Raw genomic sequence first — 18575 nt, 5'->3', positions numbered from 1 at the left:
TCAAACCTGACAACATTACATTCCAATTCCTTCAAAGTCAAATTCCTTTAACAAATTCCATTCCATCCAAAAACATTCTGCAAACCAAACGCCACCTTAGTATTTAGATGGAAAAATAGAAAGAATTACTTGGTAGCTTATTAATTTTGGTATCGTTATAAGTTAATCCAAAATAAAAAGCTTCTATATAAAACCATTAACTAGATAAAAAAAACATTTGTTGTTTTAAGTAAGCATTCCCAAATTAGTTTTGTGAGGGGTAATTTTGGTATAAAGTGTACCCTGGAACCAAAACCCTCGCATCCAAAACCACGCACACTACTCCTCCGTCACTGTTTTTGGCGTTCCACTCTTCACATTTCTCCTCATTCACTCTCTGTTCTTTCAAGGATTAGGGTTTCGATCGCAAGCAATGGATGATGTATGCGAAGGGAAGGATTTCTCGTTCCCAAAACAAGAAGAGAAGATCTTACAATGGTGGACTGAAGTAAAAGCATTTGAAACCCAACTCGAGAAAACCAAAGGCCTGCCGGAATACATCTTCTACGATGGGCCACCGTTTGCCACTGGCCTACCTCACTACGGCCACATCCTCGCTGGAACTATCAAGGACATCGTCACGCGGTACCAGACAATGACGGGACACCACGTGACACGCCGTTTTGGATGGGATTGCCACGGGTTGCCGGTCGAGCATGAGATTGACACGAAACTCGGGATTAAGAGCAGAGAGGATGTGATTAAGATGGGGATTGACGTGTATAATGAGGAGTGTAGGAGTATTGTTACCAGGTATGTTGGGGAGTGGGAGAAGGTAATTACGAGGACGGGAAGGTGGATTGATTTTAAGAATGATTACAAAACCATGGATTTGAATTTCATGGAGAGTGTGTGGTGGGTGTTTTCTCAGCTACATAAGAAGGGCCTTGTTTACAGAGGGTTTAAGGTTGGTTCTTGATCAAATTGTCTTGTTGTTCCTTGCAAAATGACTTCCTTAATTCAGCATTTGGTGAATTATACGCTATCAACTTAATACCTCATGTCATATGTTGTACGAAACTAAAGCCACACTGACTTTGGATGTCAATCATGTCATATTGGTTGCCTGTGTAACATCATAATTTGCATGTGTATATATAGCTTTCGTGAATTTTGGTAATTCATTACATTTCATGGAAATTAGTTGCTCTCTTTTTTATTTGGTCTTGGTTTTTCTTGGCATGGCAAGAAGTACTTCTTGGTGGAGTAGAATTAGCAGCAAAAGAAGAAAGATAGAAAGTTCAAACATATTTTATTCTTGTGTCTTGACGGTATTTTCAAATGTGTAATGCCTTTTTTGTGGTGTTGCTATTGATTAACAGGTGATGCCGTACAGTACTGGCTGCAAGACTCCACTGTCCAATTTTGAGGCTAATTCAAACTACAAGGTTTGAAATGAAAGTTGTCATGTTCTTCAAAGTATTTTAAACCATCTTTGTTTTTGTATTTTCTATTTCTTATGATCGTTCTCTCTTTTTTTAACAGAGCTGGTTATTCACTATGTGATTATTGTTATGGGTTGGGATCCCATTTTAGTAAATCATGAACATTATCAACTCATTGGAGTTTTAGTAACTACTGTAAATGTACACAAACAATAAGAAGCACATATATTCAAAGAGGAAGGCATGCTTTTGTTTTGGTTAATCCAACAATAGGATTGTCTGACCCAAATGGTAGGACACTGCATATATGGTATTCTTGGGAGTCTGGCTTGCCTGTTTTTGAAGTATCAACATTTATATAATAAGCCTTTATCATATTGATAGTGTAATAGCATAGTCTTGTCCTTAGTCTTGTTTGATGATTGATATTGTTTTAAAGTACTTAAATAGCTAATCAACATTTCTTGGTTGATAAAAAAGGCATTATGAATTGACTGGAAAAAAGTGAGTATGCAGAGACTAATTGGAAGCAGAGGATAAATAAACGATGCAAGACCATTGCTGGAGTCATTGCGAAGAACCATGACAAGAGTCGAGAAGAGAACAAACTATAGAAACAAAAGATCATAGAAAAGAGAGGAGAGGAAAAGGGTGAATATTAAGTCGTGATTCAACAACTATGAGGTTGAGAAAGAAGGATAGGAACCCCCTCAAGAGTTGCCACCATGACACACATAAGAAAAGCTCTTGACAGACAGATTTGGTTAACATATAGCACATAACACATATTTATACATTTTTAAAGAACCAATTTGCTGTACAGCAATTCATAGAAGATTCCAACTTGTTATTAAGTTTTAATTTGCTTCACGAATCAGACTGCATTGGATGGTGGCATTTACGATTTTAGCAACACTCAGAACCTTATTTCTTGCCAAATTTCAGTTTGGTATTTTTCAAAAAATTTATTGGGGTCATTGTTGTGAAAGACATGCCCTTGCATTTGCCTAGGGCCCAGACTCATTGAGGGACAACTTTGGGGCCTCGCCTTGGTTGAGGCCTATTGGCTTCTATGAGGCTTACGTCTTGCGCTTTGCTTTTAAGGGAAAGGAGTGGGGCTCATGCCTGATTGAGGCCTATTGGCCTATTGGCTTCCATGAGACTCATGAGATTCATTGAAGTGAAAAGCAACTCACCTTTTTGAGGGTTTTACTTTTTTACTGCAATTTTTTGTCTTAGTCTTTTCTAGTTTAAGTGAAATTGCTTTCAATTAATATAGTTTTATAGTACACAAAAAGAAAAAGAACTCGTGAACGTTACCTATGGCCTTCTCTTTAACTCAAATGTGCCTCTTGGTCTTTTCACTTGTGCTTTGTCTCTTTGTTGCTGTACTCTAATGTTCTTTTGATGATCAAGTGTATGCACTTGAGGGTAACTGAAGTTGGCGGTTGATGTGTTGATGATGTCCATTGATTATTCTTTAATTCATGATAATCGATATTGAAGAGCACGTCAACTTGTGTCTCAAGCCTAGACCATGGAGTGGTCTTTGCACCTCAGCGTGGCTTGTGCCTGGAACAACACTTGACTTAGATTACATAGATCACTGGAACCATGAAATGTGTTCATTGTATATTGTACGCTGAAATCTCACTGAATATGCTGCTTGTGATGATTGTGTATTATAATTCTGATCTGTTTTTACTCTACCAGGTCATATAAATCTATTTTGAGTATAGACTTGATTTTTTACCCTGATTCAACACAAGTTCTGAATATTGTTTAGTACTTCAAGTCTTGTAGTGCTACACTATTATGACAAATACAAGTTAATTTCCCTTTAGCCTTTTCTCATTAAACATACATTGCTTTTCAGTTTCTGTTATCACTTTGCTATGCATCATTTTTCATCTTTCAAGCAGGAAGTGCCTGATCCTGAAATAATGGTGACTTTTCCAATTCTTGATGATCAAGAGGGTGCTGCATTTGTTGCATGGACAACCACACCATGGACCCTCCCTAGTAATCTTGCACTTTGTGTTAACTCAAATTTAGTATATGTGAAGGTTAGTCCCACTATGCCTTAGTCAAAAAGTTGGAGTTCTATTTTGAAGTTACATGAACATTTAATGTTAAGTTTAAATGAAATCAGGTGAAGAGCAAGTCAAATGGAAAAATTTATGTTGTTGCTGAATCTCGACTATCCGAGCTTCCAGTAGAGAAAGCAAAAAAAGGAACACCTAATGGAGCTGTGGATGACAATTCACTTCCCAAGGCCAAGGGATCTACTGGTGGAAAAGCAAAAAGCTCTGTTGTTGCTTATGAAGTGTTGGATAAATTTTCAGGATCTTCACTTGTGGGTAAAAAGTGAGTGCTCTCTTCTTTATCATGTTTGTGCTGACTGTTGACTAATTCAATGACTACTTCTTTGTTTGGCATTTCCTCACTCTTGTAGCAAATTTGGATGAACGAAATAGAATGTTATTTAACAAATAAATGGATATGTTAGACTTGGTAACATGGGATAGTGCTCATAGCAGGAATGGCACAATAGAGCCTATATTTATCACCGATAATCTTAAAAAAGCAGTTAGCAATTTCATGATACCGTTGGAACCCGTTATTGAATTTAATGGGGTCTCGAACCATTGTAAGGTTCCTCTTCAAAGCTTATAGTACCCTGCCCAGTCATCAACAATTCTTCCTGGCTGCCTCAGTATTCTCTCTTCATGTCTGCACATCCAATATTTTGGGTCAGCTCTCAGAATCCAACCTTTCTTGGAGATGGTAGGTGCCTGCCCCTCACGCATACATGGTCTCTTCAAGGGGAGGGGAGAGGAAGAAGAAAGTTGAAGCCTTGAAGGCACAATGCAAATAATAGATAATCAGACGTATTTACATTTTAAAGTGTTAACATTGACTTGTGCATGGAATGAATCTGCATTCTCCAACAGTAACTGTTATGGTACATTGCTGTCTTTTAACTCTGATTTTGTACAAATACTCTGTAATTCTTTCATTTGACACACAGCTTTGCCCTTTCTTTGTATGTGTGGTTGAAGCACAGTACCCAACATCTCCTTTCTTTTGGTAACTATCCTTGTCTTTCATTTCGAGGGCTAATCTTACATCCATCATACTCAGTTCCTGCACCTTAAACCTTTGCAAAATATCTTGGCCATGTTGGCAAGTCCTTTTTTCTATTAAGGAATGTGGCAACTTGTGAAGTGCATACAACTAAGACTTGGCAACATTTGACCCTATTATGGAACCTTTTTTCGAGTATTGATCTTGAAGCTATTCTGATGCAATAGCTGGTGGTGTCACAATGTAGACCAAGATGCTATAATGGTCATATTTGACAGGAGCAAGCTATAAAACTGCTAGTTTAGGGAGTGTGTGGCTGTGTGCCAAAGATGGAGGAGGGGTTCCTTTTACAGGGTATTCCTAGGAGTACTTGGTGTTGAATGCCCCTTTTAAAATTTCTCCTTAAATGAGTTTGAGAAGGAATACTTTATGTTGCAGTTAACTAACTTGTTTCCTTATTTTATTGGTGAATGGCTTAAATCTTGTATTGCAGGTATGTGCCATTATTCGATTACTTTAAGGAATTCTCGGATATGGCGTTCAGAGTTGTTGCAGATGATTATGTAACTTCTGATAGTGGAACTGGAATTGTGCATTGTGCTCCAGCATTCGGTGAAGATGATTATCGTGTTTGTATTGAAAATCAAATAATCAATAAGGTGTGACAGCTGCCTAGTAGATATCTCCCTTTTATTAAGTTTTTTAATTGCAAGTGCTTTGTCGATTTTAGGAAGGGCACCTGCTTGTCTATTTCTGTTGAGAAGTATCCAGTTAACATTGTTTTCAATGCCATCACATTTTTATAGAAGCATGTGAATTACATATGAATTGTTCCATATATATTTTTAGAAATAACCAGATTTTATTCCTTCTTCTACATATAATTTCTTTTTGTGCGTTAATGCATCTAAAACTTCAGTATTGATTCTCCAGGGAGAAAATCTAGTTATGGCAGTTGATGACGATGGCTGCTTTACAGAGAGAATCACTGATTTCAGTGGTCGCTACGTCAAAGAGGCAGATAAGGATATTATTCAAGCAGTGAAGGCAAGAATAGTTGAATGTTTAGTGTGGAACTTAGTCTTTTACATGCACTTGTATGATTATATATGACACATATGCTTGGAATAATGATGGTCAATTGCTTTATCCTTCTCTCTGCAGAATTCAGTGCAGATTTTGAGCACCTTTTTTGACTTTTAGCCAACATATTACCATAAAAGTTATACTGCTCTCTATGAGTGTGTTCCCATTGTCCTTGTCTCTACTTATATCTCATTTTCTCAATGGTGCATCATCCCTTAACCATGCTAATTTTGTTTGCAAGTAGAAACATAGATCTGACCCTATGATTGGATAATTATCATGCCCCTCTGCAAAGTTCATGTAGAAATGTGTACCTTTCCCATTTATGCTATAAAATCCAGTAGATTATGCACATTATTTTCTAGTTCGGGCTTGGAAATTCTCCTTTACACTTGGACATGGTATGCCAGTGATTCAAATAATGGCTCCCTTCATCCCATAAAATGTTACAAAAAACTTTTTAGGCACACAACTTAAGCCTTTAGGAGCATCTTGGTCTGTTACAATATTTTTTGAAGCTTGAAGGATGTATTTGAAAAGAATTCTCAAATGGTTTCATAAGAAGGAAATGTTAAACTACGTACGAAACGGCTGAACAAAATAACCCATTACTTTATTAAGTTGATATGGAAACAAATTTCACAATTGAGAACTCTTTTTACTGCATGCATGTTTTCTAATTTTGTCCCTAGGATATCTTATAGTTTGACAGAAGGATGTTGGTTTCTTATGAACAGTGTAGTTGAAGAGGAAAGATATAAGGTTAGGAAACCTTGTCATCACAATTTCCTTGGGGATATGCAATGAATTACCTAAAGGGGTAAGAGTGTCGGTATTTATTATAGACTTGATCCGTCTTTAGGCTTGAATTTCTTTCTCCGAGTTAGAGGAGTTTTCTGAAGGTCTTCTTCAAGGGCCACTTGGTTCTAAAAAAGACTGTTATGCCAGGCTGAGTATAAGTAGGCAAATGGATGTTTCTGGGGGGAAATATACTAGATTGAGAGAGATCATAATTAAGAACTATTGTTGGTTTGATTAATTAACTATTGAGAGTAATTTGTAGGTGGCAACATATACCTAGCTACTTGGTTAGCATCAGTATCTAAGAAAGGCGAGCATCATTGGAATTTGGAAGTTACATCTTTGTAGAAATTAACTGGTCTCCAAATTTGGGTTATGCTTCCAATCGTGTTATGCCTGCTTATGTTTCAAATGAATGGAGTCAAGTGTCATTATGCATACGTTTGGCCCTGGCTCTTACCCTTTTTGGCTCTGGGTGCTTTTTACTTCTTCTAAGTGAGTGAGGTGTTCCCAAATGTTGGACTTTGTTATTCCTCACTCTCCATTTCTTCTCAAATTTGACGTTCGTGCAGGGACAGTTAGAAGCCTGAAGGTAGCCCTGGCTACCACCATGGTGTTTCTAGGAACTCTGTCAGGCACCCATGGAACTTACCAAATTTCAAGTTCCTCCCTGTACACGTTATCATACGTTCTTTTATTTGGTCCTATGTACATAAGAGTATAAAAATATGTTATACATAAATTTGATTGATGTTAATATGAAGGCAAGAAACGGCAACTGTAACCTTTTGCAAGTATTTCTTTGAATGAAAACATGAGTACTTTATTGGTCAAAAAAGAAAACACAAGTATTTTAAGCAACAGTTTCTTTTATGTCATCTAAACTGTGTGGTTTCATTTTTTTCTACATCCAATTATCAAGGTATTCAGTAAGCATGATCCATGATAGAATTGATTTTCTGTAGTTTGATATGGTAATTCATATATTTTCTATGTAGAAGCTTTGTTGCTTAATCTGCCTAGGTACCTTAAAAACTTAGAAAATGTATAGGGGTTATTGTATTATAGTTACTGAATGCAAATAACTTCTGGCATCCTATGTGCATGTTTCCTTTTCCCTCTCAATATGTTAATTGTTGTATACTTATTTTTTCTGGATGGTGCAGGAGAAAGGAAGGCTGGTCAAAACTGGAAGCTTTACGCATTCATATCCATTTTGCTGGAGATCTGATACCCCTCTCATCTACAGAGCAGTTCCCAGCTGGTACACATCTTATCTTTTAGTACTTGAGTGCTTAAGGAAATCATAGTGATTGAGTTCTGGGAGACCCAGTAAATTCAAAGCTGTTTTTTCATTGTTTGTCTTATGTTTAAAGGATACTTATGTAAGCATAATCTTGGACATGCCCACAATTACTGTCCTATTTTAACCTCTAGAGGATACCATATTTTATGCGTTAGGCTTCATTTCTTTCTCTGAATAATTAGTAGGGAAACAAGCCAACTACAGATTTAGAGATGTGCGCCAACACAAATACAGGAGGGACGGATGCTTTCTTGCTGATCTTGTACCTTCTGTATGTCTTTCATCACTGAGGGAACACTTTCCTTGTTATAACAGTTGTATACCTCCTACGGATTCATAAGGCTTGCACTTAATAGAGGAGGGCTGGCACATGATTGGTAGTTTTCATCAACTAGTTAAGAGAAGGATTATGTTATTCCCAACATGTCAACTCGTTATTCTCTTCTGTGCTTTTTCTTAAGGAAATAATAACCATTTTGGACTTTTTGTTGAATGAAGTCTCTGAAGCTGACAGGCATTTATGTAAATTAGGAAACAAAGAAGGTTCTTTCTTGATATACAACTTTATCTCAGTGGTTTAAGGATGTTTTCTCAAAAAAAAAAAAAAAGGTTCTGCAAAAGTAGAACAAGCCGATGCATACTATTGATATTCCATGTCTAGTTAGGTTTTCTATTCACAAGTTTATGCTTTCAAGCATATGATTGAACTGCCCAGAAAGGATTTGGGAAGAGGTTCATCACTTCTCATGCAGAGTGAGTACAATCAGATTCTAGTGATGGAAATGTGAAATCCTTATATTGTTTTTTACTTAAGAATCTTGAACTATAATTTTGTCTTACTTTTTGTCATCATACAGCTTTTTTTCTACCGTTATCATGATAGAATTCGTCTTAATTTTTTGTTATTTGGTGGGATAAAGTGCTATCATCATTAGTTTATTCTTGTTTCATGGCCAAGGTTTGTTGCAGTAGAGAAGTTGAAAGATCAATTGCTAGAGAACAATAATAAGACGAAATGGGTTCCTGCTTTTGTGAAGGTAAGACCTTTATGTGAATGTTGTTTGATTTTCATTCAAGTATTCAACAATTCATTTGTCTGATTTTGTTTACCTTTTCCATTGCTTTGCCGTGTCCTTGCTTATTTCCTAAATTATTCTTGTTATTGTCTTCTTTATATTTGTTTCCACTCCGATACAAATTGTCTTTTCTTCAGCGTGAGGGTTGGTAGAACAGTCTAATCATTGTTGCCATAATTGAAGTTACTATACTTAGAAAATTTAGCTTTATACTAGCTACTGTAACATCCATACCTGAAGCAGTAGATCTGCACCAAGGGGGAGTCATGGATTTGATATTTGGAGAAAAGGCTGGAAGTTTTGAAGAACAGTGGATCTGCTTGGCTATGAATAGCACAAACTAATATTTATGTTATCTTAAAACACATTATTAGAGATGGCAAAAAAGTTTGTTTGGTTGAACAAAATCTGGTTTAAGAATATAGGCCAGGCTTTCTTCAGAAGTCTTTGGTTCATTGTTTGCGTAGCTTCCATTTGTCTTCCCCTTGTTTTTCTTTGACAGAATCAACAAATGTTTCACACTTGTTCCCTTCTCACATTTTGTCTTCTGTGCTTTCCAGAGGGAAAATTCCCATCACATGCATTTCTTTGACTTCATATTTACGTGATGTATATGTGTTACTTTGCCTTGTAGGTCTTCAATGCTATCTTACCGAAAACTATTAATATAATAATAGGAGCAACTAAGCATAACTTTTAGTTAATCTAAAACCCGTACAGCCGTTGAATCTTTTGGCTAATTACTAATTATTTATTTTTGCTTTTCTGTATGATAATGCAGGAAAAGCGCTTTCACAATTGGTTGGAAAATGCTAGAGACTGGGCCATTAGTAGAAGTAGGTTTTGGGGCACTCCACTTCCTATATGGATCAGTGAGGATGGTGAGGAGATTGAAGTTATGGGTTCCATCGAAGAACTTGAAAGGCGTTCGGGAATGAAGGTTTGTTCTTTGCCTTTGTTTTCTGGTAAACTTTTTGTTGGTTGCCACCTGCAATGGAAAGATATTGCTATCACATATTAATGACAAACAAGAAGCAGTTCCTCGAGGCAAATAGTTACTTCAGTTCAAACATTTCGAGCTTTGCAAGTAATCATAATTGCATGAACTTGCTCAGTCTACTTCGGATAAAGAACTTGTCTCCATTCCTGTAAAAAGGTGCACTTTAATTGAGAGCTCAGATAAATGAAATCTAGAGTCTGCCTTAAATATGTGAATATGCTTGCTTTTTTTTCACTCTTACATTCATAGTAAATTCAGTCGCTTGAGCCATTTTCAAAGATATTTGATCATCGTATAGTTGTTTGAACCAAAAGTCTAGAAGTGTGTTGTGTGGATATTAGAACATGCTCACATGTATCAAACACATAAAAAGTATTATCTAGTGACAACTCTGCATTGGTGATTGTCTATATCTGCCTTTTGCAATGCATCTATCTTTTGGATTGTCCAAACAAAGAAGGTATGCTTCATGATTGGCTTTATGTGTGGCTATAATATGAGATAGTAATATCCTAACTTGCTGGTTTATAGTGGTTGATACTTACTGATTACTCTCTCCTTCTCATAGGTCACTGACTTACATCGCCACAAAATTGATCACATCACACTTCCTGACAAGCGTGGTCCAAAGTTCGGTGTGCTTCGGCGTGTAGAGGATGTAAGAAAATCATATTTGCCTTTTCATTCTTGGATTAATTATAAGGAGCTTTTGCATATCTAATTAATTTTTGTGAGAAATATTTTGGTAGTAAATTAGATATCCTGTAAACTCTTTTTTCCTTGGCAGCCATTTTGTTTTGTTACAAACATCACTTGTATTTTTTTGATAGAGGGATTTCTATCTTTTCACCTTATTTTTTTTAATCTAGAATATCAAAAGTTGGCTTGGGTATTCTCGATTAAGATCCATCTCACTCAAATACGTAACTTGAACTTCAGTTATTGTCTTGATTGATCACAAATTTGTTGCATCATTTCAGGTATTTGACTGCTGGTTTGAAAGTGGGTCCATGCCTTATGCATATATCCACTACCCGTTTGAAAATGCTGAACTTTTTGAAAACAACTTTCCTGGGCATTTTGTTGCTGAGGGATTGGATCAAACTCGTGGATGGTTTGTTTTTCTTCCCTCCTTTCATCTAATGCAACTGGGAGTTAAATTTGTTTTTTTGCCATTGTTCTCATCACTATTTAGTTATTATATATGATAGTATGGGTACTTGTCTAGCTGCTCTGGCTCCTTCAAGTTCATTGCACTGTTATTCACCACACAAGTATTTTGAAATGAGTTGCTACACAATACTTGAATCTCAAATATGCACTGTGATATGGTCGAATCTGTTATTGTCTTTAGCACTATGTTGGCCCAATACCAAATTCAACGACCCAGTAACCGATTTGGAAATAGAGGTTTTCCAAATTGTTAGGGTTTTTGTATAGGAGAACAGTGAATTACTTTGATATATAATATGATCCTTGCTAACTATTTACATGTGTTCCACATGAATCAGGCAGCTGTCTCAGACTTGTTGTATTTACAGATTTAATGTGATCATCGAGAAACTATCTGTTGTACAATGCATAATGGATAAAGGAAATAGAAAGAAGATGGTTCACAAAAAGTTAACACATTTTACTATTTTGGAACAGATAGAAAACAAAAACTAAGTAGAATTTCTTGTAGGAAAGATCAATTTCATGGTGCCTCCATCAAATAGAATGCCTCAATCTTTCAGAACTCTTTTCAACAAAAAGAAAGCTCATATCTAAACTTCTTTCTACTGGTTTCTGATTTTGGTAGTCTTACTCCAGCACTGTTCAAACTTTTCTGGTGGAATGTGATTTTGATGGCAGAATTATCTTCCCAAGACATTCCTTTTTTCCTGCGTCTGTTCTATAATCAAAATGTATACTTGTTCGTGGTACAGGTTTTACACTCTTATGGTCCTTTCTACAGCATTATTTGAGAAACCTGCATTTAGGAATCTCATATGCAATGGGCTTGTGCTGGCTGAGGATGGTAAAAAGATGAGTAAAAGGTTGAAGAACTATCCTTCTCCTATGGAAGTCATTGATGATTATGGCGCTGTAAGTGCTTCAAGTATCCTCTTGGGCTAGTTGAACAAACATATAATCATTATCCTCCTTTGGCAGAATTTGTGACATAGAATTAGTTGTTTTTATCTTTTCAAAATTTTGATCTGACTATATTGTCATCAATATGATTACAGGATGCACTGCGATTATACATTATAAATTCTCCAGTAGTTCGTGCAGAACCTTTACGGTTCAAAAAGGATGGAGTCTATGGTGTTGTGAGTAATCCTTAATCATAAGCACTCAGTAGCTGTGCTTGAATTTTACACTGGTTTAAACTATTAGCCACATTTTTGACTTCTGGGAAAATCGATCATATTCACAATTGATATGAATTTGCTGAATAACAACATTTTTAATGAGTTCAGTCAGCAAAGTCGTTTCGGCACCAAACACATTTTATAACTTCTTTAAGTGGCAAAATGGGGTTTCAATTATGGGAAGGGGGAGTATATCATTTTCTGTAATATCTCTTGCAACATTCCGCCTTTCCTACTTTTTGCTGATCTAAAAGCTGATTTTCTGTGCAGGTTAAAGATGTATTTTTACCATGGTACAATGCATATAGGTTTCTAGTTCAAAATGCAAAAAGACTTGAGGTGGAAGGGCTTGCACCGTTTGTTCCCCTAGATCAAGCCACCCTTTGTAACTCACCTAATGTGCTTGATCAGTGGATCAACTCAGCCACTCAGAGTCTGGTTCATTTTGTTCGTCAAGAAATGGATGCCTATCGACTCTATACGGTAAGTTGGTTATCTGTTTGTAAATACACACACAGATACGTACATATCCATATAGTGCATACACACATACACGTATATGATATACACACACCATATCTATATTTAGAGTCCCCTTTTGAGAATCAGTACAAACCAATCCCAACCCTCCATCTAGTCTAATGAATATCTTGATCCATAAGTATTTCGATTGTTTCCTAATCTCAAACGTTGATGAACTCTGATCTTCTTTAAATATCCATATCATAATAAATGAACCCTTGTCATTTCCATAAATATCTCAATTGATTTTGTATTAATTAGGTGGTTTGCAAAAGAAGGAATATATATGTATATATGTGTGTGTGTGTGTGTGTACATTCATAAACACATTTATGCATCTCAATATGTATGAATATATATGTATACTCATCTATACACACATGTATATAAGTATGTATATGTTATATGTGCAAACATACATAAATACATGTGTGTATACACACACTTTTGCTACTTTTTTCACTTGTCTTTTGCTCACCTGCGTCTTTTAAAATTTCAATTGCAAGTCKGGTTTCTTTATGGAAACAGCTTCTCTATCCCTTTCAGATAGAGGAAAGATCTGCTTACATTCTTCCCGCTAGACCTTATCTTCTGAAGTTCTACTCTTTACAAGTGCTTTAACAATAAAAGATAGACATGTTTATAACAAGGCGAGAAACATATTTTCAAGTGAGAGGGGGATGCATAGAGATCCTCTTTAACTAAATCCCCATAACGCTAAAGCCTACAATAGAGCAATCTGGTAAGTAACAATTATTACATTTTCCATGCTGCTTGTGAAGATGAGTAAAGATTTATAAGCTGTGAGGCTTGTGCTAGATTAAATAACGGCTGTAGTAGCCTGTATCTGTTTTCATTTTTGTGGCTGTTTCTGTTCCAATGTATGGTGTGAGGGATATCTGTCGTATAGCATTGTGTCTTTATTGGTGCTTAATCTCCCAGATGAATACTTATCTCTAAATTTATTTGCAGGTGGTTCCTTATCTTTTGAAGTTCATTGACAATTTAACTAATATATATGTACGTTTCAATCGGAAAAGATTGAAAGGCCGCACTGGAGAAGAGGACTGCAGGACGGCGCTTTCAACTCTGTACCATGTATGGTTTTGATTTATTTGTTGAAATGCCCGTACAATCATCATACATTGTTCTGCTATCCTGAAATTCTTGCTTTTATTTTGTTCTATACTTTCACATGATGGTTTGCTTTGATTGGGTTTCATGATGGCATTAAACTTGTGCTTTTTATCTCATTAGATGCTTTCTGAATGCCATTGCCTTTTTCTTCCAGTGTTAAATATGGGTAGAAGTAGATGTAGCGAGTGATGGTCTAAACACTTGTTAGATAGTAATTAACTTTTGTGGTTATTAATTCTCGTGGAAACACTACCACTTAATCATTTGTATAGCATATATAATTGTAGAAAGCACAACACATCTTTTAGGGTGGTGTAACTAAGACATGATTAATTTGGTCACAGTGCAATTGTAGCAATTGGATGTCAGAAAATTGAAAACGATGAAATTTCCTAAAATTTATGATGTTCAGAACACTTGTAATTAATTATGTTTCTCTGACTGGGCTGTAGGTACTGTTAACTTCTTGTAAAGCAATGACTCCATTCACACCATTCTTCACCGAGGTTCTTTATCAAAACTTGCGAAAAATATCCAGTGGATCAGAAGAAAGTATTCACTTTTGCAGTTTTCCTGAAGTACAAGGGAAGGTACTACTTGGTTGGTTGCTAGGACACAACTTATATTCTTGTTCTTCCCATCTCGTAAAATATCTGATGATCAATGATGTTTTCAGAGGGGAGACCGTATTGAACAAAGTGTTAATAGAATGACGACAATTATTGATCTTGCACGTAATATTCGTGAGCGCCACAACAAACCTCTCAAAACTCCACTCAGGTAATGCTTAGAGCATCTCTCTTGCTGCCTTGTATAATGGTGCTTTACATAATAGTCTGCTGGTTTATTGTCCTTTTGTTTGTAATTGAGTTTGAATTACATGATTACAGTGAGATGATTGTTGTACATCCAGATGCCGAGTTCTTAGATGACATTGCCGGCAAACTAAAAGAGGTCAGTAGTGATGATTCTTTTTCTTTTATATATGAAATGATGATGGATTAAAGATAATTACATTTTTGGGTGCATGACATATTTAAAATGGCATGCACTAAGCTATGGCTGTTCATTCATGAGTTTTCTGGGTGATACTGGTATGTGCATTTGGTGAAGTTTGAATAATATGGTTTTGGCAAACAACTTACATTCACATGATATTCTGCACCTTTCTATAAGCTGTTATTTTGGTGGACTCACAAAAATTCCAATTCAGCTTTTAATTGTATTATAAAAAATTTACAGTTCAATTTATGAATAAGCAAACTTTCGTAATATCTTAGTTAGATTGCATGAATAGAACAGGATTTTTTTTCCTTGCGTAATTGGTAATGCATTGCTGATATCTCCTACAAGAAGTTTCATGACTTGGTGATGATGCAAGTAATAATATTTTGTAGTTTAGTCTGCATCAGTAGCCTGAAAGGCAGAAACATGGCTAGTTTTATAGTATTTGTTAAGGTGTCCTCAGTATTGTATTAATGGGAGTCTATAATGAATTCTATTCAATGTGATCTCAAGTCAAAAGTTACAAACTGTGATCAATGCCTCATTGTATTAATGGGAGTCTAAGGTGTTTGTAGGTTTGTTTGTGAAACATGCTTCACTGATATTTACTACCATTTTTACTTTTAGGTTGCAATTTTATTTATTGTGATTATTTGGCTGAATTTGCATACAGTATGTGTTAGAGGAGCTCAATGTCAGATCTGTTGTGCCATGCAATGATCCTTTGATGTATGCTTCCTTGCGTGCTGAACCTGATTTCAGGTACTTTTAAGCTCTTCTATTTCATCTTTATTTATTTATTTCTGTAGTCTTCCCCATTCCCTTTTCTTTGTGCATTGTTTCACCTTCTTTGTGCTTATGTTTGAAGCAGGGTGCTTCAATTTTTTTATTGAACTCCCGAATTAGGTCTTTGGGGATGTGCATTGCATGGGGTGTTAACCATTTCCTGGAATTGTTGACCAAGCATTCACGGGGATACAATAGACGTCTCGGTCTTTCTTTTTTACCAAAAAGAGTTAAAATTTACCAGACTGTCAAAATTAGAAATGAAGACCGACTCAAGTTTATGATTGAAAAACATGACTACATTATTATAGGTTGTTACTTTTTTGACAGTCTGGACTAATATGGATATACCACATAAAAACAACACCACGATAAGACTTGGGTATTTATCTTGCATATTTTAAAAGCTCCAAATGCCAGTAGGTGCTTATGGATTGTTGTTAATGTTGTGTAGTGTGTTGGGTAAAAGACTGGGCAAATCAATGAGAGTAGTTGCAGAGGCAGTGAAGGGAATGTCACAAGAAGACATTTTATCTTTTGAAAAAGCAGGGGAAATTACTATTGCTACTCACTGTTTGAAGCTGACTGATATCAAGGTTCTATTTTCTTATTGTCTCCCTCAATAAATACCATCATGTATAATCATGATTTATTATAACATTTGCCTAGATGTCCATAAGATCAACTTTGATTTTTAAAATGGAAGCAAATTGTTGGCATTGTAGATTATCCGTGGATTTAAACTCCCTGATGGTGTGACAGAAGAGCAAATGGATGCAGCTGGTGATGGTGAGGAATTTCTGTTTAAATAATTAATTAATGATCAATAACATTCTCATGTAACAAACATGACTTTTTAGGTGATGTTTTGGTTATACTGGACTTGCGCCCTGATGAGTCATTGTTCCAAGCCGGTTTTGCACGTGAGGTATTATTTAAATAATACCACTTTGTTTCCTTTTCAAGATGACCCATAAAAATTATAATATTTCCTTTTTAGTTAATTTAATTGAAAATTATTTACTTCCCCATTCTCCTATCTTTTCATTATTGAATGGTATATTAGGCATTTGGTTAATAATAATCAAGCATCTTTCTTAAAATTAGTTTATTCTTATAAATACTATTGTTGTAGGTTGTTAACAGAATCCAAAAGTTACGGAAGAAGTCTGCATTGGAACCAACCGACATGGTTGAGGTCTACTTCAAATCATTGGATAAAGACACATCTGCCTCTGCCCAAATGTTAAAATCCCAGGTAATTTCCCCTTGTGATAAAATTATTACAAGTTGGATTTTATCACTTAGGAATATTAATAAAATCGTCTTATTTTGTTTGTTTTGGCAGGAAACATACATCAAAGAGGCGTTAGGCTCTCCTTTACTCGACTTTAGCATGATTCCAAAACATGCTGTAAGATTTCCGTTTTTGCTAGTGAATTTTGCAAGTTTTTGTTTGTCGTATACTGATAGTAGTAAATTTGCTGCAGGTGATCATTGCTGAGGAGACGTTCCACAACATCTCAAATTGCAACTTTAAGATAACGCTGTCAAGAGCAGCATTAGCGTTTAACGAAAAGGCAATCCTTGAAGACTTGTATTCAGGTCAACTTTGCTCCTTTCTATCTTTCTTTTCATGCATATTTGTTGGTTATGGAAAATTAAGATTTGTTTTCGGCAGCAGGGAATACAAAATATGCACAAGGGTTGCAGATATATTTGTTGTCTAGGGACCACGCCAATCTCAAATCAGAATTTCAACTGGGAAACGGGAAGGTTTGTGTAAAAGAAAAAAGAAAAAAGAAAAAGAGTAAACTATGTTTCTTGTCCCTATGATTTGTTGAAATTGCTACTTTGTCCCTGTGCTTTTTAAATTATGGTTTTGGTTCCTATGGTTTACAATTCATTGCTATTTTTGTTCCTCATACTTGGCGGCAAAATCATAGACTGAGTTGGCCCCAGGATTAAAAACAGCATTGAATTGCAAACCACAGGGACTATAAACCGTAATTTCGAAATCACATGAACAAAAGTCGCAACCGTTCAACAGAACACGGAATGAAATCGTAGTTTACTCTAAAAAAGTACACGCTTTTCTTTTGTTACCGTCTCTGAATCAAGAAGTGATGAATGAGTTTGTGCAGATTAAAGTGGATTGCATCGAAAATCAGCCAGCTGTAGATGTGGTGTTGGGAGAACACGTTTTTTTGACAGTTGGGGATTATCTTGCAAGCACGAAAGCTTTGTGATAACGGATTTTTGACCAGAATATGAAAAGAAAGAACGATTACAGCATACAGTTACAAGGTTGCCAAATAATTGTTATATTTGTTGAAATTAAAAAACAAGATGAGAGAGGACTGCATATGTTTTCGGAAGGAAAGGAGATAAGTGGTGTTATTTTGAGTTTGAAGGCATTGTAGACTATTTATAGTAGTAGTAAGATGTGTGTTTTTGCACCTTTGGTTCTGTTTAGTTGCAAGTATTATACAAAGCTGTCTGTAACATGAAGATGGACGAATTTCTGAAGTGATCGGTTTTCGGATTGGTTACAACCAGGCCCTTCTTTTGGTCTTAACCGATCTCCTAGAGAGATTACAGTTACTGACAGATTACTCGACTGTCTGTCAAACAAAGTGGTTAGCAAACAGTCCACGGCATAAAAAGAAGAGGTGTGGGTGGAAGCATCACCTAAGTTCGGCAGACAATCGAGTTTAGTGGGCATTCGATATCCGAGTGTAGTGAATACTCTGTTTGTGAGAGGTCATTCTATCCCAAGAAGCAATCTCTCACAGTAAAGTGTGTAATGTCCTTTAGAAAGTAACCAATATGCCAACCTATGGATTTGCTATCAGTGCATACTGTTGAACCTGAATGAGTGAGAAACAAACAAGTAATTGTAAGGGGGAATAGAAATCGTAAAAATAGACATAAACTGACATATTACTAATCTACCCTCGTTTATTTATTATCCATAATAAGGTATTT

The 18575-nt window shown here is 35.9% G+C and overlaps 1 protein-coding gene across 1 annotated transcript; it reads left to right on the top strand.

Annotated features, from left to right (window-relative positions):
- The first annotated feature begins 318 nt into the window (after positions 1-318).
- LOC112518958 (isoleucine--tRNA ligase, cytoplasmic) lies at positions 319-18081 on the top strand. Its single transcript, XM_025126775.1, has 27 exons — positions 319-946; positions 1362-1427; positions 3347-3490; positions 3577-3791; positions 5005-5170; positions 5445-5558; positions 7565-7662; positions 8663-8741; positions 9562-9720; positions 10349-10438; positions 10761-10894; positions 11709-11868; positions 12012-12095; positions 12408-12620; positions 13632-13757; positions 14249-14386; positions 14473-14576; positions 14687-14750; positions 15475-15563; positions 16042-16183; positions 16313-16376; positions 16448-16515; positions 16723-16845; positions 16936-17001; positions 17078-17192; positions 17272-17363; positions 17732-18081. Exons 1-27 carry the CDS (start codon positions 413-415, stop codon positions 17834-17836), a joined length of 3552 nt encoding a protein of 1183 aa, XP_024982543.1. The 5' UTR covers positions 319-412; the 3' UTR covers positions 17837-18081.
- Positions 18082-18575: the final 494 nt, after the last annotated feature.

This window comes from Cynara cardunculus, assembly GCF_001531365.2.
Source record: "Cynara cardunculus var. scolymus isolate 2C chromosome LG 10, CcrdV1, whole genome shotgun sequence".
Taxonomy (NCBI): Eukaryota; Viridiplantae; Streptophyta; class Magnoliopsida; order Asterales; family Asteraceae; genus Cynara; species Cynara cardunculus.
Note: the sequence above shows the minus strand (reverse complement) of the source record. Positions and strands in the feature narration are given on the sequence as shown.

Coding starts and splice junctions, on each gene's coding strand:
- LOC112518958 (XM_025126775.1), top strand. CDS start 413: ATGGATGATGTATGCGAAGGGAAGGATTTCTCGTTCCCAAAACAAGAA. Junction 13,758..14,248: donor CGCTTTCAACTCTGTACCAT/GTATGGTTTTGA, acceptor ACTGGGCTGTAG/GTACTGTTAACTTCTTGTAA. Junction 17,002..17,077: donor GCATGATTCCAAAACATGCT/GTAAGATTTCCG, acceptor AATTTGCTGCAG/GTGATCATTGCTGAGGAGAC.